The 18,544-nt window shown below is 41.4% G+C and overlaps 1 protein-coding gene across 3 annotated transcripts in view; it reads right to left on the reverse strand.

Moving 5' to 3' along the window:
• Nucleotides 1-352: 352 nt before the first annotated feature.
• The window catches only part of COL4A5 (collagen type IV alpha 5 chain), a 77,726-nt gene continuing 59,534 nt past the window's right edge, over nt 353-18,544 (reverse strand). The window contains exons 37-51 of one of the 3 annotated variants that reach the window (XM_069867682.1): nt 18,121-18,247; nt 16,813-16,893; nt 16,156-16,254; nt 15,578-15,628; nt 14,571-14,756; nt 8,567-8,700; nt 8,107-8,179; nt 7,886-7,957; nt 7,644-7,772; nt 7,320-7,418; nt 5,967-6,179; nt 5,451-5,628; nt 4,793-4,907; nt 4,221-4,393; nt 353-3,091 (exon numbers count right to left, since the gene is read on the reverse strand). In XM_069867682.1, coding sequence (XP_069723783.1) covers nt 3,010-3,091; nt 4,221-4,393; nt 4,793-4,907; nt 5,451-5,628; nt 5,967-6,179; nt 7,320-7,418; nt 7,644-7,772; nt 7,886-7,957; nt 8,107-8,179; nt 8,567-8,700; nt 14,571-14,756; nt 15,578-15,628; nt 16,156-16,254; nt 16,813-16,893; nt 18,121-18,247 — 1,812 coding nt within the window. In that variant the 3' untranslated portion in view covers nt 353-3,009. Of the gene's footprint in view, nt 3,092-4,220; nt 4,394-4,792; nt 4,908-5,450; nt 5,629-5,966; nt 6,180-7,319; nt 7,419-7,643; nt 7,773-7,885; nt 7,958-8,106; nt 8,180-8,566; nt 8,701-11,473; nt 12,071-14,069; nt 14,248-14,570; nt 14,757-15,577; nt 15,629-16,155; nt 16,255-16,812; nt 16,894-18,120; nt 18,248-18,544 lie in introns of those variants that run through there. The other 2 variants (XM_069867684.1, XM_069867683.1) reach the window with 2 other exon arrangements.

Here is an 18,544-nt window from a genome sequence, read left to right on the forward strand (position 1 = left end):
TAATGCATTCCCCCTTCCTAGGACGTTTTTACACTTCCAGGAATCCAGTCGTGCTCTTCTCCATGCTTGCTTTTTCAAAGCCACGGAGTGCCCTCGAGTGGCTGAACCGTGCAGCTCGCTCCCATAGAACTTAAAATCCAGCCTACTCATGATTAACCCAACTAGACTGACTACATGAGGCATTTGGGGAATAAAAGCTTTAGTTGAAAACGGACTTTAGGAAAGAGAGCCTTAAATGTAGTTGAATAAGCAGTGTTCTGAGATCGTGTTTAGCCTCTGTTGAAGAGTGTTTTAAGGCTCCAATGTTTAAAACAGTTTTTTACCTTTTTTTAATAATCAATCTGGCAACACAAGCTTTTACCTGTAGTTTAATGTTTATATACCAATGGATAGCACCTAGAGGTCCCAGCCAACATTTGAACCCCCTCAATGTCTCTGCCCGAAAGAGCTTACAGTCTAAGCAGTCAAAAAGTAGGAGAAAATAATAACCGTGCTTGCATTTATAGATCAGTAACTCTGAGATCCAACAGCAGTCAAGTGATTTACCTGCTCTGTGGCACAGAATGCGTGGTGGGAATTGAACCAACGTCCTCTTGCTTCTCTGTTGCATCTCTCAGTTAAAAGCTGCTCCTTCCTCTCTAGGCTATTTTCTCTTAAACAAAAATTAGCCTATTCAGAAGTCTCAACCTGAAGCCGATTACCATTCAGGTCTGTTCCTCAGGTCAGGGCAAGAGCTGCAGGAACGGAACAGAGAGCGTAGCTGTCGGAAGCGTAGCTGCTGCACAATATTTTCATTTTCAGTGGTCATCTCACATGTTTCGGACCTTAAACTGCCCCAGGACTCGCTGTTCCAGGTGCTGTCTGCTTTAGACCAGAATGGTGGCTCGTGGCTTTTCAGTTCAGTGGGCTACATGCAGCAAGAGACGCCCAAATCTTAGGCAGATGCACTGTTTGTGCTACTGGAACAGCTCTGTTCTGCTGTTTCCCAAGTCCCCATACACAAACACTTCTTGTTGGTGAGCACAAGCTAAGTGGGGGTGGTAGGGAAGGCTGGGAGACCTCTTTCCTTTAGGAGCTCCGTAGCATCCCTTCTGCTTTTTTGGGCTAGAGAGAGGCTGCTAGGCAGCAGTAAGGGCCTGTGTTTACAAGAAGAGATTTGCTATTTATTTCAGCTTTGGTAACAAGTTCTTGACTTAGAGGTAGCAGCAGGTTCAGTTTATTTCTATATGCACCAGCAAACCAAAATAAAATGAGTTGAAGGATGCACATTGCTGAATTGCCCACTCTCTACCAACATAGATAACTGCAGCTAATTGAAAAAAAGACAAAGCTATTAATATTTTGCAATTTAAACTAAAGAACTTCAGTTTCATACTCAGTTGAAAGCTTTTGAAATCAGCACCAATCTCATTGTATAAATCACTGCCAGCTGGTCAGTCACCAGTCCTATGTCTTTTGTCAAATGTGCAGAAACCAAGGAGATTGCTGATGCTCCTCGTTTACAATGATAACCAAAAGGTAAGAACAAATAGCCAGTAGCAGATAAATTGCTTAACAGCAGTCAATAAAGAAATACACTTCATCTGTATAAAGCAGTATGTTAATTCACAAGTTAAGATGTATTGATAGTTGAGGTGGCAATATACAATGAAAATATCAAAGTATCATTGCTTGAAAAACAGTTTTGCCTTGCCAAGGAGCTCTGTTTGTACATCAGGGTAGGTGAAACAGCACTGACCATAGAAGCTGAAGTCATGTATACAAAAAGTGACCATTTTTCAGCTATTGCACAAGTAGTGACACTCTTAAGACATACAGAATAGGGTTTGTACAAAATGACATCAGAGAGGCTGCATGCACCATCGTTCGAGGCCTTATGTGAACTATACATACACAAGAGTGGCTGAATACTGTAAATACACCGTGGATGTGTTTAAATTCACATAAGATTAAAAGATCTTGGAAATAGGAAAGTTCCACCAACTTACACTTCATTTTATTCAGGAGGCTTCTTAGCGTGTACGCTATTTTGGATAAAATGCCTGACACCCCTTCATCAGAGAGTTTCATGTAAGCATAATCTTAAATGCTTTGGTAACTGGATTTCCCCAGGAACAGGAGGTTTTGTTAAACCAAACTGATTACTGACAGGTGAATGTGACTTTTATTCAGAAAAGAAGGATATAGAATATGGCTAATAATTTCACATATTTTCTCAAGATACAAAAAACCCCCTTTTCAGGTGGATTGGGATTTCTAAGCACAAATAAACCCACTGTTAGCGTCATGTACAACATTTAAAACCCTGATCCAAAGGACTTTAGAATAATTGTGCATTCCCCAAATGGGAACCGAGTTGGCAACTGAGGAAGGAAATGAAATATTAAATGAATAAGTTGGCTTAAGAGGGGTAAATTCTCTCTGTATCGCACATTTCATAATAAAATACTGCTGTATGTTTTTTAGACATGAACATTTTTATATCAGAGTGTGGTTTGTTGCTAAACGACTGAAAGTTTCAGCTAAAAAGGTGTTTACACAATATACACATTTCATTACTTACAAAGAGAAATAAGCTTAAAATTTCATATTAAAAACCTGGGATACAGTAGGGTTAGTAGCACCATGAAAAATGTTTTTTCAAAACTGCAGTCTTGTTATTTTAAACATACTCAGTGCGTCGTGTTCTTCTTTATTCTCTTGGTTGATCAAAAAGGTGCCATTTTGGTACAGGGAGAGAAATGAAAAATTGCATCTTCTGATCCTTTGTGAACCTCAAGTGTTCTTTTCTGTTTCCAAGAGGTCAATTCTTTCAGCTTAGTCCTGTTGTCAAAGATGTACCAAACAACCCTTAGTTTGGCACACGACTGAGGTACACTTGAACTTGCATGGTTAAAACAGTTTGGATTTTTTTTTTCTTTTCTTTCCGCACAGTAGCACCATTGTTGCAGCTGGAAGACAGTGCATCTTAGGAATTTTCAACTGTTTTATAAAACATTCTCCAAGACGTTACGTCTTCTTCATGCAAACTTGACAACGACTAATACGCGTCCTCAGGTCTCCAGCTTTCAATGTCTCTGACTGAGGTTTGCTGGGTGACAGACACAAAGGTGAGGTGAGGTTAGCTTTTTCTGTGTTTGCAGAACCGTTTCTTTAAAATTCTACTTAATTAACAGTTTAAGATAACATTGAAGTACATCTTTAAAAAAACCCACAGAGTTAAAAAAGAAATTGTGTTTATGGGAGACGCAAAATAGCAGAGACTGAAAACTCAAAGGTGCTTGGTAGGTAGTAGCAGGTAATTTTGACTGGTGAATTACTGGTGAACAACTTGAATACTTACAGTGAGGACTATTTAATGCACATAAAGTATCGGTGTTACACAAAACCAACTTGGGGGCCACTACTGCTGTAGATCACAGTGCACAGGGCCAGCCCTGGACCACAAAGCTGCATTTTTTCAGTTTGGTGGCACTGGCAATATCTGAGGTTTTTATCAGTACACAAACAGGGCAGTAGCAATTTATTCTATGAAAGGAGATGACTTTTCAAAGAAAAAGTGATTTCGCTACTCAAATTGAAAGGGAAGAAGCTGAGAGAGCCCAGTTGGAATTCTGACTGCAGAGAAGCTGAGGACAGAATGTCCCTTGGCTCCCTTGCCACCAAAATGTCATCCTAATTCTTCTGCAGAGTACTGGAAAAAGGAAGTTTCATACCCTCCTTCACACAAGGTTTTTACAAACATGCTTGTAAACATCTGAACAGCTGCTGTAAAGGGTTTAAGGAGGGTTGACCTTGCCCTTCCTGCTTGTCCCTGCTCTGTCTGTGAACTACCTTTTCAAATATTTGGCTCTGCTGAAAGGCCTGGCCAGCAAGAAAACCATCAATATCTATCTTTTAGGCTACAAATCCAGTACCTGCAGTAGGACTGCTTTTAGAGAAAGTTCTGCTAAATGTGCGTAAGAATCAACAGAAAGCTGACTAGAAAGACTACTACAAAGAATCTGACTCCTTGCAAAACAGAATGTGCCCTAGCAAGTTTTTACATAATATTAAGGGCTTACCAAGGGAACACTTGAAAAACTGGTTCTGAGAGGAAAACAAACTGAATTATTTCCCTAGACCGCTGTAAACAAATCTCTTTTGATCTTTGGAATAAATTCAGTTTCCAAAACCTTCATTTTGGAATAAAGCAATATAACAGAAACAGGTTTTCTTACCTGAACATTTCTGACACCTCTACAGTTGCCAGCCAGAAACTATAGGAATTGGCATAGTAATTACACGTGCCACGACCGTGGCATTCGATAAATGGAGCTGAGCGGAATTCTTCTAAACAGGATCCAGGCGATGCCAAGGCCTGTCCAGAGCCCTCTGCTCCAGCACTTGTGTGCTGGTGGAGGAAAGAAACAAACACAAATCTTACACGAGGTGCTAAAAATCACATAGCGCTGCATTCACCTACTGAAGAGCCGCTGCTCAGCGAACCAGAGAATGTCCGGAGTTGGAAGGGAACCACAAGGCTCATCGAGTCCAACTCCTGTCCCTGCACAGGGCAACCCCAGTGTTCACACCATGGTCATTCATGGCTGAAGATAATATGGTGTCAGACGCCTCTATAAATACCAGTTACACTGGGCTCTGTATACTGGAACCCACTGTTCATCTTGCCTACTGTGGTCAGTAACTGAAGGTAAAGGCTTCCAAATGACAGCCAGTTTTTAAGAGTCCTTAAGCAGCTGTTGGACACAAGTGGGGACGAGCCACTTGTGAAGGAGGAGGCAGTTCTTACCATCATGAAAGAATAACCAATCCAAAGGGAGTCCCAGCCTTGAGGGCACGAAGGAATCTGAATGGTCTGGCTGTGTACTGCTATCACCATCGCGGGAGCTTCACACACAACACATCTGGACAGAGGAAAGATCAGAGAAAAGTGGTATTAAAATGTAATGGGAGTATGTTTTATTAAGAATTCGTGCGCAGAGAAGGGGAAGAAAACCAGGCTGTGAAAGGCTGTCCTATTAACCTCGACTTCCACTTCTCATGCATGTTGTAACTGCAATAAAACATTATTTTGGAGTGCAAAATTTGCTTCTATTCCACTGACGACTACTGGGTAAAATACTGAAGCATTTCCTGAAACAAAGCCTGGAAGCTCAAAGTCCCTAAGTGAATGCCTTAGTCGTAGGAACAGCTCTTGTGTTCTCTTTCCTGTCCATGGAGATCTGGCACTGCTGCCTGGAGCTGAGGAGAGCTCGTGCAGCCTCTCGCTATCACTGCTGCACACAGACAGGCCTTCTAAGACAACAAATACTTTTAAACGAGCTGTCTTCCTGGTACTTCCCTGAGCAAAACATCCAGTATCCAGCCAGCATGCTGGAAATATATAGGCAAGACATCATGTTTATCCAAATAATGAAGAAGAGACCTGCTAGCCTGCTTTGTCTCACCGGCTAATGAACGGCTGGATGCTTTGTCCAGTGAGCGGCTCCATGCTCATCGGCATCGGCTCCGGAGTTGAGAGCCAGTAGGAATAGTCATTCCTTGACGCAAAGTTACAAACGTTGTTGATGTTGCAGAACATGAAGGGCATGGTGCTGAAACGTCTAAGACAGCTCCCAGCAGTACCTGTAGAGTAAGATACATAAGATGTGACAGTAAAGTTTTCACTTCATTGCTTTTTATAGTGATTCTTTGAGAACAGTAATTGTGTATTCTTCTCCGCCTGTGAGCGCGCAGCATGCGCTATCAAATTGTCACATATGGGAAAGACTTAACTTCCCAATTTTGGTTTACGTTCTTTCATCCTGAATTATAATGTGCAACCTCTGGAGGGAGTGGATCTTAGTATGCGATCCCCATCCTCATCTAAATCTCCAAGACTGTCAGATCTTCAGAGAACCAGAGCAGTTGAAGCAGCAGCTACAATCTCTTTCCCCTTCAAGATGGAGCATACAAAATCTCACCTAGATCCTGGCCATGTGCTCTCTCATTCCCTTGCACGTATAGAAGAGAGAATCCATCATATATTCTTGATGTTCCTTGTGGACATAGTGGTGTGTCCCTGGTCTGGCTGTGCCGAGTTATAAGGAATCCATGAGCAACAGAAGCTGATCCAGGAGGACCTGGTGGGCCTTGCAAGCCATCGGGACCGGGAGGTCCCTGTATTCCCCGTGAACCTGTTCTCATGAGAGAAACACAACACACAGTATTTATTAACACCATTTCTTGCTCTTTGAGGACTAACGTCGCTCTGAAACGTAGTGTGGTCTTTTGATTAAGGTGTTGGTCAGCTGGGGACCTGGTATCTGCTAACACTATCTTCCCCAAGTTATTTTTTCATGTAAGCTTGGAAGCCACTGGAATGAGTCCAAGTCTGCTTCCCCATTCCAAAACACACCAACCTGTGTTAATAATGCAGCTTAATAAGATAATGGCGAAACGCCCTGTTCAAGATCACCGAATAAATGGCAGAGCCAGAGAAAGAAGTAAGTCTTCCTCTAGGGCTGTGATAACGCCTGAGCCCAAGCCCATCAAAATGCATAGAAAAGCCACAGTCTGCTTTGGAGTAGGTTACAAAAAGTGGAAATAGGCTAGAACAGCCCTGAGTGAGAGCCAGAACGAGTCACAGGGCTGAGAAAGGCATTTGTTCTTGAACAGCAAAAATATAATGAACTAGAACTACAAATATTTAGACTGTTATTTCACAGTCATTATTATTTACATTTTTTTTCACTAAAATAATGCTAACAGAGCTCAGAGAAAAAGGAAGAAAAGTCATTATAGATTTTTGTACTGCTTTAACTATTTAAATTCTGATTCTTTCTCACAAGTTGCCATTTATAGCTTCTCAGCATGTATCATCATCACTAGAAAACTGTCCCAGTGCCTGGTCTGATTTTTCTCAAATCATATTTTAGTAATTCTAAGCAATAGCTGCATGGTAGCCTGATCTCTGCCTTTGGTGAAATTCTTTCCTTTGTGAAGTCTGGTTTTCTCCATTCATGTTTTCCATGCAAAATTAAAATTATTTTACTAATCTCTCTTTTCCATTTCAGACCATCTTCATACACCCCTGTACATCATCTGTGCTGCGAAGGGGATGCCATTAAGCTCAAGACAAAGCACTCTACAGTATTATTCAGCAGCGACTGTCAATGTGTTGATTCCAAGAATATTTCAAACCAAAGGGTGTTCAGCTGCTTGTGGTTTTGCATTTAAAAAGATCCTAAAATTATGATTTTATTATTATTCTCACTTCCCAGTATTAGCCTGCACTTGCAAAAAGGAGCATCTCTTTTTCCACTGGGTCCTCATACCTGGTTGGCCTGGAAGACCTCTCTCTCCTTTACGTCCTGCTGGCCCATCAAAGCCAGGCAGCCCATCGCGCCCGGGGTCACCAGGAAGACCAATTGGACCTAGAATAGACAAACGCATGACTGAAATGAAAGCTTTTCAAGTCTCACTACAGAGATCTTTAAATTGTCTGGCACTTGTCTATCATTTCTTCATGATAGGCTAGACCATTAAACCACATCTACGTGGTAGGACATTACATTTATTTGTTACCTCTTGCTGAGCGACTCGTGCTGCAGCTAATTCTACTTCTCAGTCATTTTCTCTGCAGCCACCTAGGCTCATACCTGGCAATCCCTGTGGCCCTGGCAGTCCAGGTGGCCCTTTCGACCCAGGCTGTCCTGGAGAACCCGGGGGACCGGGGTCACCTTTGACCACAATGCTTCGTCCAATGGTACCTGGTAAACCTGGTGGACCTGAGAGAAAGCAGGTTAGTATTAGATGAACCAAGGTGGAAGAGAGCATTAGATATGGTTTCTGTTACTCTTTATTGCAAAGTCAGAAGCCAAGAGCTCTACTGATGTCCTACCTGGTGGACCTGGCAGTCCTTGACTGCCTGTGAGGCCAGCAGGTCCTGCAGGTCCAGTGGGACCCTTCATACCTGAAACATCAAATGGACAAGTTACACAGAGTAGGAAGAACGTGGTGTCTCACTCGATCTGCTGCAGGAAAGGCGCAAACCAAGCTGCTTTTCTCCCGAGGGGCTGTTATTGTGCTTGGGGGCTTTCACTTAAAATGCCAGTTAAATACCTGGGAATCCTGGAACGCCTGGAACCCCCGGGTCACCCTTCATTCCATTCAGACCTGGACGACCAGGATCCCCCTGAACAGAAGAGCCTCACGTTATTTATTCATCTCCCTCAACAGTTTCAGGCAAACAGCTGGCAAAGGTGGCTGGGGGACAAATCAGCACAACTTGGGTCTGCGACCCAGAGCCTTGGAGGGCTGAGGCTTCTCTTCTGCTCATGGCACTGGGTGTTGTCAGAGAACGCCGGAACACGGAGTGTGCCCTGACCGCTCCAGCCCCCCCAGGAACACAAGGGGGGTGAGTAAGGAAAGGACTCTCTTTACTTGCTACATGACAGGATCTTGTAGCTCCTGCATTTTGGCTTTTATTTTACTATGACGAACTGCATATTCCTCCCAAATATATTCAGTTTTTATTGCATTTAAAAATAAACTAGGGGGAAAACTCCATTTCTTGTCCTACCTGGCGTCCAGGTGGTCCTTGATCTCCCTTTTGACCGGGAAGGCCAGGTGGGCCAGGTTGACCTGGGTTCCCTTTTTCCCCTTTAAGTGCTCCACTGCCTGGTGGCCCTCGTGGACCTTCTGGGCCTGGTGGACCTTAACATTCCAGAACAAATACGCATATATCAGCACATGTCAACCATTCTCCCCAAATCTGGGGAGAAACCCAAAATTAGATGGTACAAATATCCCCTTTGCTGACCCGCGTGACATTCACCATCTCTAAACGCTGTCTTGACAGACTGAATTCTTTCTTGAAGCCCAGCCTGCTGGGCAGCAGGAAGCCCATCATTCTGCCTTGCCTAAATACTAATCTGAATTGCATAAACCTCCTTATACTGATTGACTCTACCTCCAACTGATCTGTCAAGAAATACACGGTGTAAATCCAACAGAAGAACTGGGCTGGTCGTTAAAATATTCTCCCTTTGCTACAGCCACATTAATTCAAAGCAAAGCCGTGGATTTAAATGAAACTTCAGCAGCTGGAGAACTGAAAGATGAGACCCACCCACCTTCATGACACCATCTAAACAGAAGGTTACCTATATTAATTAGTGGCAAAGCAAACTGTGCAAACGCAGCAACAGCAAATAACATTTTACCAGTCAGATCTCATAACTGGATTAACAAAAGGATCTCTTTGCAGGACAGCACTATGACACTGTCCCCTGTATTACCCCAAATCTAGTAATATTTATCAGTGTGCTGGATTTTCAGTTCTTCTGCAGTCTTGAATAATTTAACATCTCCATTGACATCCTCATAGTTTATATTCAGTGGATAAACATCACAAGCTGTATTTCTGCATGCAAATCTGAGCATAGAATTCCTTCCAAAATTTTTCTTTTGAAATCAAACAGCAGGTTTGTACCAGACTTCACACACATCCTGTAGCAGTTTCAGCTATGAAAAACATCCCCCATCATGCAAGGATTTGTGTTCATTTTGCTTTTTTATACTGTTCTAATACTGTACACATGCAAAATGATACCAGGTTACCACCTGAAGCATGCTAATCAAATATATACGATGTGCAGGGTAACCACAGTCCTTAAAAAGATAATCACAGAATTACAGGGAAACATCCATTTCTCTTACATCAAGCACAACGCAGTAAAATAAAGCGACCGAGTTAAGAGTCTAACCTGGAGGACCTGGAAGGATCAGAGTTCACCAAAGCCCAATGATCGATGTTAGAAGGGTCAGACATCACACAGTACAAAACAAGATTACTAGTTAGAAAGAGCACAGATGACAGCAAATACACTACACAACAACCCATTTCACCAGCATATTTTGTATTTACAATATAATCCACATGCATGCATAAAACCATACATGAATACGCAATGCTATGTATTTTCAGATACAAGTTATTCTGGTGACTAGGCTCTACTAGGACTAATTTGACACTTCATTTAACAGCAAACTTAAAGCTTTACTAAAGAATGTGTTATTGCTTTAACATTACAGCTGAGGCCTGTGACTGGTTAGTCCCACTCACCGTGGGGTTTGGACTATGCAACCATTTCACTGACAAAATTCAACCACACGGGGCTTGGAGCTCAGCAAATATGCAGGTAACTTGTGAATAACAGCTCGCTCTCAAACACAAAACTGCTTTGGGCAGGGGGAGGTGTGATTAGCAGAAGGACTTGTCGCCACTGACTGGGTAGGAGCCTCAACCCTCTGAATACAATTCTAGGACTGAACAGTGGCCTTACATCTTCTTCAAAACAGGGAGCAGGGCTGATGTGGATCAAAAAGGCTGCAAATGCTATAAGCAAAAATAAAGCAGAATTTACTACAAATTCAGAATTTGTTGTCTTTGCTGTTAGCATTTCTTTCCTCGATAAAAACACACCTACCAAGGTGCTAATTTACCTGTTTAATTTATTTACAGAGAATGGCATGTGATAACATCCTTAGAAAAATCATTTATTGTCCTTTTTTTCAAAAGGTAAGATGGTTGTCCCTGCTGTGCCCCTGGATTAAGACGTGTTTTAGCTCCTCTGCCACTGGCATCTTTCATGTCAGTGAAATGATTTAAGTGTGTCAACATATCACCATGCAATTTACAGCTAAAAACTACAATAAATACACATCAGGTTTATCTCAATGCACTATTTCTTATATATTACATTATTTTAAATACTAACTGTAATACTGTTATTAAAAATAATGACGTGGACATTTCATTGTTACTGTTAAGTACTTATAAACTATATTTCACTGTTAAATAAGTTTTGCTATGACTTAGAGATCTGTTCAGTATTTGTTGATTATTGAATTCTGGCTGGGCACAGTCACAGGGTGGAACAAAACATGAAGCAATCGATAAGTTCCTCCATCCTCCCCACGACCGTAGTTCCCTTTGAAAGTGTGGTGACTGCTTGTGTGCCCACAGTTCACTTACAAAATAAAACCATGTTTATTCTTTGACACAACTGCATAAATCTAGGATGCAGACAGCAGGGGCTCCTGTATTTGCTGCCTCACAGCGCTTCAGACAGCACACTAAAAATTAAAATGTATTCCTCTATTGAATTTTGATGACAGTTCTTTGCTTCCTGAAAGTCATCATAGCAAAACTTAAAGGCATTGTTATTATTAAATAGGTATACCGAGTCATTTTCAATCTAGGCACAGATGATAACATCTCCCCATGAGCTGGTTTTGTTTCATACTGAACGTTAACGCTGCTTAAACTTGTGAAAATGACCGTGTTCTTCCCAAGGCTGTTCCACTGCCCTGGTGTAAGGGAGGGCAGGGCTGTATGCTTCATTTTCATTAAACACATGTTGAAGGAAGAGCTTTCCTCATTGCTTTTAAACAGGCTGGTGAAGCAAAACAATGGAAATATGGATTTCTCTGCACTGGAAAGTTACAGCGCTCTAAGTGGGGAATGTAAAGCCTCACTGCCACTCTGTACGACTTCTCCTATGGACGCTGTTGGTATAAAAGAAGTATCTAATTTATTTAAGTCACGTGAGAGTGTCCAAAATCAAGAGCAGCAGGTGTTACAAAAATGAACAGTGTCATTTGCCCAAGCTGCAAAACACAATTACACAGCAAAGGCGTGGGAGGAGAGCGCAGTACACACTTTAAAAAAAGATGAAAACCAAGATTTTTGGGTTTGTTGTTTGCTTTTTTCCAATTGCACTAAAAATAAATATGCTAAAACCAGTTTCACAGTTGGGGACACTTTATAAAAGCCTTGTAAGTCTGGACCCACGTGATCCTCCACCATGGGGAGAGCAACATTTTATCCTTCCAATATCAGTTCTACAACAACACCCAGTAAGAGTCTGAAAGCCAACTCTGAGTTTTTCTTTTCTACCACAAATTAAAAGGTATGTCTGAAAAATGACTCAGGATATCTAAATTTAGACATTACAAAAGTATATACATTCATTTTCATGCAAAGTTATTATTTTGGAGTTAAGGGGCTAACCTGAGGGACCTGGGAGTAGGGGGTCAAAGTTCACCAAGGTCATCATTAGAACAATGGGAAAAACATCAAAATTGTTAGAAATATCAACAAGCTAACATATTCAACTAAACCTTTCTTTTTAGATTTAGCTCAATATTCCTTTACATACGGTATGCAAACCACCAAACTATTATTACTCATAACAATGGCAATAGACACATAGAATAGCAGCAGCGTTGTGCTGCCCTGGAAACTGGCTTAATTTTATAATCAATTAATACATCTGTCCCAACACCATCTATCAATTGTTTTAGGAGCAACTCAACTGCATTGAGAGAGCTACACCATGTTTGACTTCAGCACTTTTACTAGTCTTAGAACATATCCAGAAAACAATATACACATACAGCTTCTGGTTTTATTTATGTCCCCTGAAGGGGGGTGATTTGACAGGCACACAGCTGCTTTTATGACTGGCTGCCTTATGCTGAAATGTTACAGCATCAGCATTCCCACAATAGGCTGTGTTATCATTTCAAACAAAAGCCTGGACTGCTGATCGTACCAGAACTGCAATAATAGTTTGGTTTATCCACATTAGTTCACGCGTAACTAAGCAAAACAAATGCTTCACTTTATACATTGCATGCAACAAAAATGGAAATAAAGGAAAGGGAGAAAGATAAAAAGAGAGAGAGAGAGAACATGGCTGAGCAGAACTTCACTGGTTGTTTCCTCCTGCCAATACTCATAAACCTGCATGAAATGAGTGCCACCATTGCTCTGCCTCCCCAGCTGATTAAAATCTGATTTATGCAGAGAAGCGTGAACAGGATGAGGAACTTCATAAAAGCACCAACAGCAGAGCACAGATTCTCAGCTCGTAGCTTTATTATATACATCAGGAGCTGCTTAGCTGCTTTACTTTTTCTCTTTTTTAGGGTTTGAGGATATTCTCTGTCTAAGATTCTTTTAAAGCTGAAAGCCTATGCTCCTATGGGACCAATCAGGTCAAACCTGTAACTGCCGGACCACCCTGCATACCGAAAAACTACCATTGGTGTACCCAGAAAAATCACCATTGGTGTATCCTGTCATCTAGGACGTCTCAGACCTTTATTTGGCACACTCCCATTACAAAGCCCGAGTCCAGCATCTCATCATCCCTCACCCCCTCGCTCCTCATATTTTCACTAGGACTAAAAGGAAACCTCATCCTACTGGCAAACAGCACCCCAGTTTTAAGGTGTTATAAATAAAAACCAAATGCTATTTATCATGACTCATTTTTTGAAAGCACAGTTAGGATAGATGAGTCCATAGCCTACTCTCCAGAAGAGAAAAGCTCATACTGCCATTGAGCATAGTCAAGTACTACTCAATTCCAGTTCTAGTGAAAATATTTTGATAAAATTCATTTCTAAACACATTTTTCAGTGGCACTGCCGCCTCCTCTATCAGGAGCAAGCATGAGGACAAAGTAAATGTTAAAATCCTTCCGAGCACATACTGCGAAACTAAACTCTCCCTTGATAGTAAAAATGAACAATACACGCGTAGCAGCTATTTTAAAAATGTACTAACTCAAAACTAAGTCTCCCCAAACCTTTTGATTAATACAAAAATCTGAGGTCAGAGTTTGAGGGCAATAAATGAAAACGTTACTTCTCCTTTAAAAAGCAAAGAACAAAAACATAATCAACCAATAGTTTGTTTTGGAAGTATCAAGCATGTTAAGTGAGACAGGTCTCATCGGTGGCAGGGTACTTCTGGACTCAAGACACAGCAATAAGCTTGAGCCACAGCTATGACAGGTTCATTGAAGTTAGATTTTTCAAGAGCAATATCTAAATGAATATAAAGCATTCTATGACTTGGAATATAAATCAAATTCTGATACGTGCCAGGGAGTTGCTCAGCAATGTTAACTCAACGTAGTGGTTTTTTCATTCCCAGAATTAGTCGGTGCAGGAACAAAATGCAAACATGGAATGGAAAGATGAAGACGGCATGATGGTGCACGGAGTCCATGGGAACCACATGACACAGTGGAGCAGTGTTACATGACACGAGGATGGAGAGGCAGCTATCCAATTTGATCATGCTGTGATGCTAGCGTGAATTTGATTTTCATGACTCTTAAAATGATGGAGTTTGTTACTTTTGGTTTTTTGTGCGCGATGACATTTGCTGATCACGTGACAAAACTGCAAAGGCATCAGGTGTTCAAAAGTCGATATCGTGCTCGCTAGATGATTACTGTGACAGCATGCGGAGAATCTCCCGTTTATTAAACGCTTCGCATTTTTGCTGCCAGGTATCAGAAATTAATAGAAACTGAGGTTGTTTTATTTTTAGTTACTGTTACTTTTGGCAAGAAAATCCTTTGGTTGCCCACAAACATTAAGGCCTGCACCATGAGGCTTGAACTGATCCATCCAAATAAATTGAGAAAGCTTAAAGGCTGATAACCTAGCAGCAAAACATGAAAGTACTGCCAGATGTTGATAAGTATGGATCACGCTCTTACCTGGCCTTCCTGGAACACCTGGTGGGCCAGGGCTACCTTTAGGACCTTCCAGAGGTGGCCCTGGTAATCCTGGTGGACCCGGTGGACCCTGCAGACCAGGAAATCCCTGGAAACCTGGTTCTCCCTTCAGACCTGGAAGTCCAGGAGGCCCCGGTGGGCCAGGCAACCCCAGTTCTCCTTTTTGTCCTATAAAACCAAACAGCCGTGTTTATGAACAGTTATAAACAACAAGTCCAAATGCCAATTTGCAGAGCCCTTCATCTCTCTTGCAGAAAGTGCAAGTCTGGCCACAGCTCACCTCATTTGTGGGGTGAGACAGTACAAAATTGGCCTAACATTCCAAAAGAGTTAGGGCTAATAATACTTGCAGGAGAAAGTCCTATAGGTTCTGACACAATAAAAGGTCTTACTAAGTCTCACTTGACTACTCAGTGATGGTGCAATTCATAAACATCCTCTGAGGTTGTAAGCATATCAGCAATACTTCCATAAACCTTTAAGTACCCATGAAGAAGTCCATCAATATTAACACTTCATCATTATTTTTTGAGATGCTGCCGAAAGCTACGATGTAATTGAAACATTTTCAAATAAGCTTGAGGAATTTAGGAGCTTTAAAGCTACCAGAAAGTAATGAAGTTGTGAAGTTGCTTTTGAAAATATAGCAAGCAGCTATATTATCAAAGCAGCTTCATTTTTCATCTGTTGTATACATGCTTTATTTACTGAGACAAATAGGCAAAGGTCCACGTAATGCAGTAGATTGTTATCCTGTGTGGATTTATTCTGTCTGCATAATTGAAAGTCCTCAAAGTTCAGTAGTCAGCAATGAGTGTCTTTATTACCTTGGTTAATTGAAAACAGTTTGCTGAGAGAAAAAAAAAAAGATGTTATTGTAGTTGTTGCTATGGCAGGCATTTGTTGCAGAACATAACATGCCCTTCTTTTGCTTGTGTATAAATATATTTTACATTCAACCTTTTTAACAAAGAACATAGAAACTTTACCTGGCAATCCTGGGAGTCCTGGAGGTCCTGGGCGCCCAAAACCTGGTAGACCTGAAAAGAATCAGGTTCAGTCAATAATTAACGTTCAGCTTTCAAGTCTCCAGGAATAGGAACAGCTTACCAGGATTCTCATTCACTCACCAGTCCACAGCAAAGCTAGAGGTTTTGCTACAAAATGCACCTGTAACTTTCATAAGTATTTCCACCCATTCACAAGATGCTCTTTCAGATTTCTGGAGTTAATACGTTTGCATTTTTGTCCAGGGTTCTGTCTTTAAGGCAGACATTACATTTTTTATCCATTGTGTAACTGAGCTGAACCAATACAGCTACCATGGACTAGAGGAACAGTGGCTGGTGTTGAAGTCAGGTAATAAATAAATCTAAGAGCTGATTGAATTCTTATCCTATGCTTCACTGGCAGCTTGACAGCACCCTTTGAGAACCATTCAGCAACTGGGAACCACAGAAGCAGCTTTAAAGGTGTATGGGCAGTTACAGGAAAAACAGAATAGGGGATAGCAAGACACCACAGTGGAGAGCGAAGAGAGAAAAACAAAACAGGGAGGATATCTAACCTGGTTCACCCTTCTGACCAGCTGGTCCAGGGATACCATCTCGACCAGGCTGCCCCTTCTCTCCTGAAGGACCAGGAGGGCCAGGACGACCAATGTCACCTAAAAAGGAGACAGAACACATGAGCACAGTAATGCCTAATCTGTACCAAGAAACCACAGCCCTCTCTGCCTCCCCACCATCTGAATCCAAAGCTGTGACAACATAAGAACAAATTCACAAGGGTGTGATCTTAAAATGAAAACCTTTATCTTTCTCCCCTGACAATTCAGAAAAGGCTTTTAGGCCTGTGACCTTTTAAGCAGTCAGTTTTTGATAAAAGTAGTAAGACTTTCCTTTAGGATAAATTAGAATTTCGCTCCTATAAAAACAGGTTAGGCCATCGGAGAGCTTAACATAAACAAAGCTGGTAAATACTGCAACAGTTAACTTCTTGTTTAAATAGATAGTGATATGAATATGATGGCAAACGAGTCATCAAGAGAAAGTTAGAAGTTCTTTTCTGTTTAGTTTCAGTGAATCAAGTGTGCACAATGGTATCTGAGCATCCATATACACACAGATGCACCTTCATGATGTTATAAACGTATGAAGAAAAGTGGCTTCATGTGTTGTTTTTCACAGAAGCAGCTGACCTTTGCTGCACTGTTCATGCTCACCTACTGGCCCAGGCGGTCCAGGCAAGCCAGGATTACCTGGAGGCCCCTCAATACCTTTTGGTCCTGGAATTCCTGGCGTTCCTGTAAAGCACAAGGACTTTGATCAAATTAAGCACAAAACTGGCTTTTCTGCAGATCTTGAAATGGTATAATCTGAGATGCCCTGAGTAACAAGTGAGCTAACTGTATCAATACACTGTATTTACACTCATTTTGCAGATTTACAGCTGATCAAGAAGATAAACTATAAAACTAATAATGTACAGGAACAAAATATCCCAGCACAACTGTCCTTACTGCTATTCTCAAGACTCTGTCTTCTTAATTGAGTGTCCATGGCCAAGGACACTGAGTCTAGAAAATCACCATTTTAGGGACAGAGGTTTCTGCTTGACAGCAAAGTGAATATGCATTATAACTGGCTGGCTAGCCCTTCCACAACCCTGAAAAAGGAACTTAGAAAAAATGGTCTTAGTTAGAGTTTACTCCGGAGTCTCATCCCTACACCATGAACTGAGTGGGAGGTAGGAAAAACAATCCTTCTGTTGCAGTGTGTCTGTTCTGAACAGCATCTGAGCCTGACCAAGGTAGTATCTCAATACATCATTTTGACTGTTCAGTCTTTCAGACATGACGTGAACCAGAGGTTAAAAACTGTCAAGTTCATGGCCAGGTTTTGTTCCAAGCTTCCTGCTGCCATGACTACACGGTTATAAATGCACTAACTCCCTACATTAAAACAGCTCGAGTGTGCTTGCAGAACAGCCTTTATTGCTGTGAATGCAGCATAAGTAAAAATGCTGTTTCTTTAAATTGAGAATGAAAGAACTGACATACTTCCATGAACAATCGCTATTAATATTTTTTAGTGAAGAGTGCAAAACCTAATTTCATTATGCTTTGGAAAGAGATTTTTCTTTGAACATATTTCCAGACAACTAATACTAATAAAAAAAAAGCTCAGTTTTCCCAATGACAAGTTTTTACTGATTTGTGAAGGAAGAACACAGAGCCAAACATGGGTATCGTGTGGATCAGAAAAGGTGAGAGTCTGACTGCTGTGGGAGCGGAGAGCATTACCTAACAACTGCTCTGTCCCCTCAGAGCAGGTGAATAATTTCAGAACGCACTCTAAGTGGTGCATTCACACACTTACCCTTGCAGGGCCAATTCCAACAGCACAAAGCTTAGAAGCAGCAGATAGTTAGAACTTCGAAAGACACTGCAGCCCTCCACCAATTCCCGCTGTATTAGATGTCATACCGATATAAGCAAGAGGGAAAATAGAAAAATCCTGTTCAGAATTACCTGGGAATCCAGGAAGGCCTGGTTCTCCTTTTGCACCTGGACTGCCTGGAAATCCAGGCAAACCAGGATTTCCAGCTACACCTTTTGGCCCTGGACTACCTGGGTATCCAGGCAAACCAAGATCACCCTAGAAAACAGGAAGCAGAAATAAGAACCCCGTCTTGTAAGACTGGTAATGCCCTTCTTGTATGTTCCCAGTTTTACCATCACGAAAAGGTCATCAGTATACCGTGCACACTTCTTTTATCCAGTTCATGTTAACCATCTCACACAGAAAAATAAATGGAAACAGCAACTGTAAATATTTTAACAGCTTCCCCCTAAAATTTTGCATAGAGTATCACAGTTTTTCCTTACAACTGGCCTATATTGAAGAAAAATAGTGTTCTCTTTTTCTTTCAGAAGAGACAGATTTTTACTCTGT

The sequence above is a fragment of the Phaenicophaeus curvirostris genome, chromosome 13, assembly GCF_032191515.1.
Source record: "Phaenicophaeus curvirostris isolate KB17595 chromosome 13, BPBGC_Pcur_1.0, whole genome shotgun sequence".
Classification (NCBI taxonomy): Eukaryota; Metazoa; Chordata; class Aves; order Cuculiformes; family Cuculidae; genus Phaenicophaeus; species Phaenicophaeus curvirostris.